The sequence below is a fragment of the Microcaecilia unicolor genome, chromosome 6, assembly GCF_901765095.1.
Source record: "Microcaecilia unicolor chromosome 6, aMicUni1.1, whole genome shotgun sequence".
Taxonomy (NCBI): domain Eukaryota; kingdom Metazoa; phylum Chordata; class Amphibia; order Gymnophiona; family Siphonopidae; genus Microcaecilia; species Microcaecilia unicolor.
The window spans coordinates 83,154,550-83,164,058 of NC_044036.1; the positions used below are offsets into that span (position 1 = coordinate 83,154,550).

Below are 9,509 nucleotides of genomic sequence, written 5' to 3' on the forward strand. Positions count from 1 at the left end.
GGGGGGGGGGGGGGGGGGGCGTGATCATTTTCACGGGGGGGGGGGGGGGCAACTGATAGTCTGCAGGGGGGCGCCAGAGACCCTAGGCACGGCCCTGGAAGAAAGACTAAGGAGGCTAGGGCTTTTCAGCTTGGAGAAGAGACGGCTGAGGGGAGACATGATAGAGGTATATAAAATATTGAGTGGAGTGGAACAGGTGGATGTGAAGCGTCTGTTCACGCTTTCCAAAAATACTAGGACTAGGGGGCATGCGATGAAACTACAGTGTAGTAAATATAAAACAAATCGGAGAAAGTTTTTCTTCACCCAACACGTAATTAAACTCTGGAATTTGTTGCCAGAGAACGTGGTGAAGGCAGTTAGCTTAGCAGAGTTTAAAAAGGGGTTAGACGGTTTCCTAAAGGATAAGTCCATAAACCACTACTAAATGGACTTGGGAAAAATCCACAATTCCAGGAATAACATGAATAAAATGTTTGTACGTTTGGGAAGCTCGCCAGGTGCCCTTGGCCTGGATTGGCCGCTGTTGTGGACAGGATGCTGGGCTCGATGGACCTTTGGTCTTTTCCCAGTGTGGCATTACTTATGTACTTATAACATCGCTCCCTTAGAAAGGCACAGGAGTTGCAATCTACAGCAGGACACCAGCATCAAGCAGAAGTAAATGTTCATATTGGAATACTCCAGAAGGGCAAGAAAAAGGGAACATCAAATCTGGGTCAATATTAACTCATCACTGGGAGCAGGAGAAGATTCTCCTTCCATGTGTTCCAAATATTTTCATGCAATCACAATTTTTTTTTAATTAACAAATCTGTTGTGGATATCTCCTTTCATGGCAGCTATTGTGCAAAGTGATGCATGTGGGTAAGAGGAACCCGAATTATAGCTACGTCTTGCAAGGTTCCGCGTTAGGAGTTACGGATCAAGAAAGGGATCTGGGTGTCGTCGTCGATGATACGCTGAAACCTTCTGCTCAGTGTGCTGCTGCGGCTAGGAAAGCGAATAGAATGTTGGGTGTTATTAAGAAGGGTATGGAGTCCAGGTGTGCGGATGTTATAATGCCGTTGTATCGCTCCATGGTGCGACCGCACCTGGAGTATTGTGTTCAGTACTGGTCTCCGTATCTCAAAAAGATATAGTAGAATTGGAAAAGGTACAGCGAAGGGCGACGAAAATGATAGTGGGGATGGGACGACTTTCCTATGAAGAGAGGCTGAGAAGGCTAGGGCTTTTCAGCTTGGAGAAGAGACGGCTGAGGGGAGATATGATAGAAGTGTATAAAATAATGAGTGGAATGGATCGGGTGGATGTGAAGCGACTGTTCACGCTATCCAAAAATACTAGGACTAGAGGGCATGAGTTGAAGCTACAGTGTGGTAAATTTAAAACGAATCGGAGAAAATTTTTCTTCACCCAACGTGTAATTAGACTCTGGAATTCATTGCCGGAGAACGTGGTACGGGCGGTTAGCTTGACGGAGTTTAAAAAGGGGTTAGATAGATTCCTAAAGGACAAGTCCATAGACCGCTATTAAATGGACTGGAAAAATTCCTCATTTTTAGGTATAACTTGTCTGGAATGTTTTTACGTTTGGGGAGCGTGCCAGGTGCCCTTGACCTGGATTGGCCACTGTCGGTGACAGGATGCTGGGCTAGATGGACCTTTGGTCTTTCCCAGTATGGCACTACTTATGTACTTATGTACTTATGTTTGGCTATATCGCTCTGGAGTATTTCCCACTATTTGGCCTCCAGAGGTCAAAATGAATTTGAATGAACTTTGCCTTATCTATACTGTTAAAAAAAGCCTAAAGGCAAGTGCTTCAAGCCTATTTCTAGAGGTCCATCTTTGCTAAATGGATAAACCTTAGCAGTTGTTTCATTTAGAAACCAATGGAAACTTTAATTTGAGGAGGGTAGAACTTTCCTGGTGATACTCTGTATGGCTCATACTTCTGTATTTTGTTTTGTAGAGGACCCAAACTATGGGCACCTTTTAGAAAGCGTCACTACCAATTAGCATGCGCAGAAATTAATAGGCTTCTTCACATTCAGAGCCACTTTTACCAAGCTGTGGCAAAAGGGGGCCGGTGCTGGTGTCGGCGCATTTTTTACACATGCCGAGGTCCCCTTTTATCACAGCTGGTAAAACGGAAGGCTCACCTTCCTGCAGGAAATGGCCGTGCAGCAGGAGTGGAGGAGTGGCCTAGTGGTTAGAGTGGTGGACTCTGGTCCTGGGGAGCTGAGTTCGATTCCCACTTCAGGCACAGGCAGCTCCTTGTGACTCTGGGCAAGTCACTTAACCCTCCATTGCCCCATGTAAGCCGCATTGAGCCTGCCATGAGTGGGAAAAACGCGGGGTACAAATGTAACAAAAAAAAAACAAAAAAAAGCACTTGCTGTGAAGGCATTTTGGGAGGGGAGCCCTTACCACCACTGCGTTCACATGGCAGTAACAGAAATGACGACTCTCTAGGGGTGGGAAGTACTGCTGGACTGCTGCGGTAGCCCACCGTTTTCATGTATAGCGAGCAGTAAACCCGCGTTGGGCTTACCGCTGCTTAGCAAAAGGAGCCTTGAGCGCACTGCTAATTGGCAGTACTACTTTGTAAAAGGAGTCCAATGATAGGCCCAAACCCCAACAAAGAATTTCAATTTGAAGCTCCATAGAGAACCAGTGTGGTAAAATTATGTATCATACCTGATAATTTTCTTTCCATTAATCATAGCTGATCAATCCATAGACTGGTGGGTTGTGTCCATCTACCAGCAGGTGGAGATAGAGAGCAATCCTTTTGCCTCCCTATATGTGGTCATGTGCTGCCGGAAACTCCTCAGTATGTCGATATCCAAGCTCCATCCGCAGGACTCAGCACTTAGAGAATTACACCCACAAAGGGACACTCTGCCCAGCTCACCACCGCCGAAACGGGGGAGGGGAATTAACCCAGCTCATCCCCACACAAGTGGGGGAGGGGAATCCGTCCAGCTCATCCCCGCGGAGCGGGGGAGGGACACCACCCAGCTGATGCGGGGGGATCTGGCTTATCCTGCAACTGCGGGAGGAGCTGACTGACCCTAACACCGCCGAAGCGGGAGGGGTACAAAGCTGCCCTACAGCCGCACGAAGCGGGAGGGAGCGCCGGCAGAATTTATGTCTCAATCCAGCCCCGTAAAACGGAGGGGAGAGGAATGCAGCAGCTCACTGTAACACAAACTCGTCTCAACTCTTGAAGAATTCAATTGAAAAAACTTGAACACGAAGTCCTCCTGAACAGGAACTGAAGACTAAACTTGAACCTGAAATGCAACCAGAATATAAACAGTACAGATATCTGGGAGGGGCTATGGATTGATCAGCTATGATTAATGGAAAGAAAATTATCAGGTATTGAAATCCCTGACCGCAACACTGAAGCTCCAAACCGGGCCTCCGCCCGAGCAGCCACAGTCAAGCGGTAATGCCTGGAGAAGGTATGGGCTGATGCCCAAGTTGCCGCCCTGCAAATCTCTTCCAAGGAGACGGACCCGGCCTCTGCCATCGAGGTCGCCTGAGCTCTAGTGGAGTGAGCCTTCAGCTGGATAGGCGGCACCTTCCCCGCGGCCACATAAGCCGCTGCAATGGCTTCCTTGACCCATCTTGCCACTGTAGGCTTAGCAGCCTGCAGACCCTTACGAGGACCTGCAAACAGGACAAACAGATGATCCGATTTCCGGAAATCATTGGTCACTTCCAAGTATCTGATGATGACTCGTCTCACATCCAGATATTTGAGAGCAGAGTATTCCTCTGGGTAGTCCTCCCTACGAAAGGAAGGGAGACAGAGCTGCTGATTCACATGGAAGCGAGAAACAATCTTGGGCAGGAAGGAAGGCACTGTGCGAATAGTCACTCCTGCCTCAGTGAACTGCAGAAAAGGCTCTCGACATGAGAGTGCCTGGAGCTCGGAAACTCTTCTGGCTGAAGTGATAGCCACCAAAAAGACTGCTTTCAACGTCAGGTCTTTCAGAGATGCCCTCGACAAGGGTTCAAAAGGCGGCTTCTGCAAGGCTCTTAGCATCAGGTTGAGATTCCACGCAGGCACCACTGAGTGCAGAGGAGGGCGCAGGTGATTAACTCCCTTGAGAAAACGTACCACATCTGGCTGCGAAGCCAGTGAAGCACCCTTCAGGTGGCCCCTGAAGCAAGCCACAGCTGCTACCTGGACTTTAAGGGAACTGAGCGACAGGCCTTTCTCCAGACCTTCTTGCAGGAACGCCAGCACTGAAGAAATTGGAGCAGTGAAGGGAGAAAGTGAGCCTGCTTCACACCACGCTGCAAAGGTACGCCAAACCCTGGCGTAAGCAGTAGAAGTAGAACGCTTCCTCGCTCTCAGCATAGTGGCGATGACCTTGTCTGAGAAGCCCTTCTTCCTCAGACGCTGCCGCTCAATAGCCAGGCCGTAAGACCAAAGGGGGAGGGATCCTCCATCACCACGGGATCCTGATGCAACAGGCCCTGCTCCACTGGCAGCCGCAGAGGGTCGTCCACTGAGAGCCTGATCAAGTCCGCATATCAGGGACGTCTGGGCCAGTCCAGACCTACCAGGATTATCCGGCCCGGATGCTTTGCCACCCGGTCTAGTACCCTGCCCAACATGGGCCAGGGCGGGAACACATAGAGAAGCTCTTGTGTCGGCCACTGTTGGACAAGAGCATCTACTCCCAGAGATCGAGGGTCCCGTCCTCTGCTGAAAAAGCGCGGCACTTGGCAATTGGCCGATGACGCCATCAGATCTAGGCTCGGCTGGCCCCAGCGCTTCGTGATGTCCAAGAACGCCTGAGCCGATAACTGCCACTCTCCGGGATCCAAGGTATGGCGACTGAGAAAGTCCGCCTTGACATTCATGACTCCGGCAATGTGGGCAGCTGACAGCTGTTCCAGGTTCGCTTCCGCCCACTGGCATAGATTCATGGCTTCCTTGGCTAGAGGGGCGCTCTTGGTACCTCCCTGGCGGTTGACATAGGCCACAGCCGTGGCATTGTCCGACAGGACCCGTACTGGCTTCAACGCCAGTACCGGAAGGAACTCCAAAAGCGCCAACCGAATGGCTCTGAGTTCCAGGAGGTTGATAGACCACTTTGCCTCTGCAGGAGACCAGAGCCCCTGCGCTGTCCTTCCCAAGCAGTGGGCTCCCCAGCCCGTCAAAGAGGCGTCCGTCGTGACGACAATCCACTCCGGGGTCACAAGAGGCATCCCTGCAGACAACTTGTCTGTCTTCAGCCACCAGCTCAGCGCCTTGCGCACTGCTGGGTCCAAGGGAAGGCGCACAGCATAATCCTCCGACACCGGAGTCCAGCGCTGCAGCAGAGAGTGTTGTAGTGGTCTCATATGAGCACTATATGAGCATATGGGCAGATGAGACGGGGAGGATGAGGGCGTTGTTGACTGAAATAGAGAGTGGCGGGAGAGGAGAAGTGGGTTTGGGTGGAAAGACAATGAGCTCGGTCTTGGCCATGTTCAGTTTCAGGTGGCGGTTGGACATCCAGGCAGCAATGTCGGATAAGCAGGCTGATACTTTGGCCTGGGTTTCTGCAGTGATTTCTGGTGTGGAGAGGTAAAGCTGGGTGTCGTCAGCATAAAGATGGAATTGGAAACCATGAGATGAGATCAGCGAGCCCAGGGAAGATGTGTAGATTGAAAAAAGAAGGGGTCCAAGGACAGATCCCTGAGGAACTCCAACAGAGAGCGGGATGGGGGTGGAGGAAGATCCATGAGAATGTACTCTGAAGGTACGGTGGGAGAGATAAGAGGAGAACCAGGAGAGGACAGAGTCCTGGAACCCAAATGAGAATAGTGCAGCAAGAAGTAAATTATGATTGACGGTGTCAAAAGCGGCGGATAGGTCGAGAAGGATGAGGATGGAGTAGTGACCTTTGGATTTGGCAAGGAACAGGTCATTACAGACTTTAGTGAGTGCTGTTTCTGTCGACTGTAGAGGGTGAAAACCGGATTGAAGCGGATCGAGGATGGCATGAAAGGAGAGAAAATCAAGGCAGCGGCTGTGAACGGCGCGGCATGTTCAAGTATCTTGGAGAGGAAGGGTAGGAGGGAGATGGGGCGGTAGTTGGAAGGACAGGTAGGGTCCAGTGATGGTTTTTTGAGAAGTGGTGTGACTACAGCATGCTTGAAGGTGTCAGGGACAGTTGCAGTAGAGACAGAGAGGTTGAAGATATGACAGATGGGGGGTGACAGTAGGAGAGATGGTGCGGTACGTGTTTATAGACATCCTGCAGTAAGTGCCAAATGTGCACAATCATATGCTAAAAAGTTTTTTAAAATGTTTTTGAGGGTGTATGTCTTGGGGCAGAGAGTGGGCATTCCTGTGTTAATCAGTTAGTGCAGCTACATTATCGCAAACTAACTGGTTAGTGTAGGAATAGTGCATGAACCCTTACTGCCTACAAAATGGGTGGCGGTAAGTGCATATATGTTCATTTTTTAATGGCTGTACTCTAACGATAAATAACAACCACAAAAGAAAGAAGACAACCCCTATGTTAAAAGGATCAGGAACCAGACTAGGGGTGGGCCAAAGAACCTCCAACAAACAGATGTAGAAAACACTCTTTTATTGACAAAGCACCAATAAAAAGACCTGACACGGGTTTCCTGCGTTTTACTACCGGGTCTTTGATGTTAGCCGTTGCACTTTCTCTTCTAGCCTAGGCTTATTGTTGATGCTGGATTTGGATGTTATTCAATAGTACTTTCTTATCTAATTACACATTTGTGACCCCTGAAGCAGACGACCCTCTGTCAAAACACGATGCAAAAAAAAAAAAAAGAGTATTTTCTACATCTGTCTGCCTGAGGTATTTTGGTCCACCCCTATTCTGGTTCTTGATGCATACTAATGGCAACATTAGCACATGCGGCCGAAAGGAGTAATGTAGACAAATGACACTTCAAAAAAAAAAAAAAAAACTCCATGAAACCTTTCCACCCTCTTCCTAAACCACGTGAACACTAGTAACTACTGACAGCTACATACGACGCTGTTAGCTGCTAACACTTTCTGCCCAAGGAATTAACCCAGCTAACTATTAAATTACCTGGGCAAATTCCTCTGAAAACTGTCCTAATAACAACTTCAATAATCTGCCTCAGATTTCAAGACCCTTCTCTGCACCCTGACTTCTTCACCCTTGGGCACACAGGCACCACTGGTTAAAAACCCTTGACATATACAGCATGGGCAGGACACAGGCAGGGCTCCCAGCCTGTATATATATATATGACCCCCCCTGTCAAAATTAAGAGTCCACAGTTCTGCCAGCCTTGGAGTCTCTGTGTGCACTCAGCATCTGTCAGTCCTATCTATTTTGACAGTGTCAGAGAAGGCAAGACCGACAGATGCCGAGTGTGTGTCACAGGCTCCAAGGCTGCTCTTTTACTTCTGCTTTTCAGTTGTTTTATAGGGGTTTTTCTCCAAATCCCCCACACAATGGCATCCTGCTCACTGGCCCAATAGAGGAGGTGGAATAGAAAGTGACCTTCTCCAACCAGAAAGCAGAGTGAGGCAGCAGAAGTGTTTTGGAGGTATTTGCTGGGGCTCCCAACAATTTGCTATGCTCACTGCGCTTTAGAGAAAAAGCCAGCCCTGCATGTGTCCATTCTGAGCAAAGGCATCCCTGGGGGCAGAATTTGCACCTCTGTATATATTTTACATATAAGCATGTAACCCCCCCCCCCCTACAAATCTGTTATGTGTCTCAGCAGGTGTAAATGTCTGCAGACAGTTTTAAAAGAAAAGCATGCACATACTCTCCCTTTAAAAAAGGTGTATGAATATGAGTTAGTTGGTCTTTATTACACTCAAAGGGCCTCTCTTACCCAGCGTGGCAAATGAGAAGCCCATTCAATTCCTATGGGCTTCCTCTCATTTGCCACACAACTTAGTAAAAGAAGCCCCAAAAAAGCGCACACTGCAGTACCAGCAGGCCCAAATCTGCCCCCCCCCCCTCAGGAAACTGCTGTCATCATTTGCAGCTGTTGCTTCGCTCCACATTAGACCAACATCTAAATAGATAACATTATTAACCATTGTTGCACACTGCCTAGCCCCTTAGTCTTCACTCCCAATCCTCAAGGCCTACTAACATATCAGATTTTCAGCATCTCCCTTAGGTATAGTATCAGAGATTTGCATAATCCACCAGTAAATGTGTTAATTTGGCAACATGTAAAACGTTCATATCAATGAGTTTTATCTTAATAAATATACTCAGAGTCACTAGACCTAAGCCACAGAAGACTTAGCATCTTTAACCACTACAAGCATAACTTGACCTTGGCCCCCCCCCGCAGCAAAACTCGCACCCAAAGATATGAAAGGACAGTGAGCAGTCTAACAGGAACCTGGAGTTGTTTGAGACTAGGGAAAATACTTATGGCGTTCTCAGGAGAAACTGAAGGGAAAGTATACTTCCCAGGATCAGAGATATTAAGTCACATCCACTTGACTGTCCTCAACACACACCAGGCACTCCTCTTAGGACGGGACGACTCGGCCCCACTTCCTTCCTTCCCCCCAGCGTGATCTACCATGTCTTACGCTCTCTCCAGTCTAGTACGTCTCCGCCTCCACAATCCAGCACCTCTCCCTCAATCTCAAACCCCACCACAATCCCACCTTCAAACTCATGCTTGCGGTCCCCTGCTAGTCCCGTCGCGCCAATTTTCTCTTTCAGCACCTGACCGGTCCCCGCCCCTTCTGACGCAATTTTTCTCGGTCGCATTCCGCCCTACCGGAAACAGGAAGTTGCGCCAAAGGGGGCGGGGCCGCGGGGCGAAGGGGAATGGAACAAGCGAAGGGAGACTTGTAAGAAGCAAAATGAGAGAGAGAGAGAGGGGTTACAGGAGTTGGGTTATGGGGTTATGTTCAGAGCGAGCGAGTCGTGTCACTTGTGAATTGTGAGCGTCTGGTTTCCCTTTGCTTCTCACCGTACGTTGATATCTAGGGGGACCCGTTTCGACTTCAGTGAGTTCCTGTGTTGAGCTTGTCTGGGAGTTGTCCTTTGAAATGTAGAGGGAGAGAGCGCCTGTCTCATACTGAACCGCAATTTGAGATCGACCTTGTGCGTGTCCAGTAAAGGGTAGTACTAGTCCGTGAAGTATCTCCTACAGTCCTGCAATTGCATCGTAGTTTACCTATAGACTTTTTGTTTTTTAGTTCAAATCTTTTTTTTTTTTTTAATTTTTTAAAGTAACATCTGAGAAATACATTACATGCTCAAATGAATAGAACTATAAAAACAATTATGGAAAAAAACAATACTAAAATAATGTATAAAAAGGGATATGCTATATAAAGATATAATAGCCTGGTAGTTTTCTGTGACTATCAAAAGGTATGAGTATAGATATATAGTAACATAGTAGATGACGGCAGAAAAAGACCTGCACGGTCCATCCAGTCTGCCCAACAAGATAAACTCATATGTGCTACTTTTTGTGTATACCTT

General features: G+C 48.3%; 1 protein-coding gene across 2 annotated transcripts in view; it reads right to left on the reverse strand.

The window, feature by feature from the left end:
• The window catches only part of TSEN15 (tRNA splicing endonuclease subunit 15), a 30,818-nt gene extending 22,066 nt beyond the window's left edge, over positions 1–8,752 (reverse strand). The window contains exon 1 of one of the 2 annotated variants that reach the window (XM_030206501.1): positions 8,590–8,643. In XM_030206501.1, the coding sequence (XP_030062361.1) occupies positions 8,590–8,592 (3 nt within the window). In that variant the 5' untranslated portion in view covers positions 8,593–8,643. Of the gene's footprint in view, positions 1–8,589; positions 8,644–8,677 lie in introns of those variants that run through there. The other variant, XM_030206500.1, reaches the window with a different exon arrangement.
• Positions 8,753–9,509: the final 757 nt, after the last annotated feature.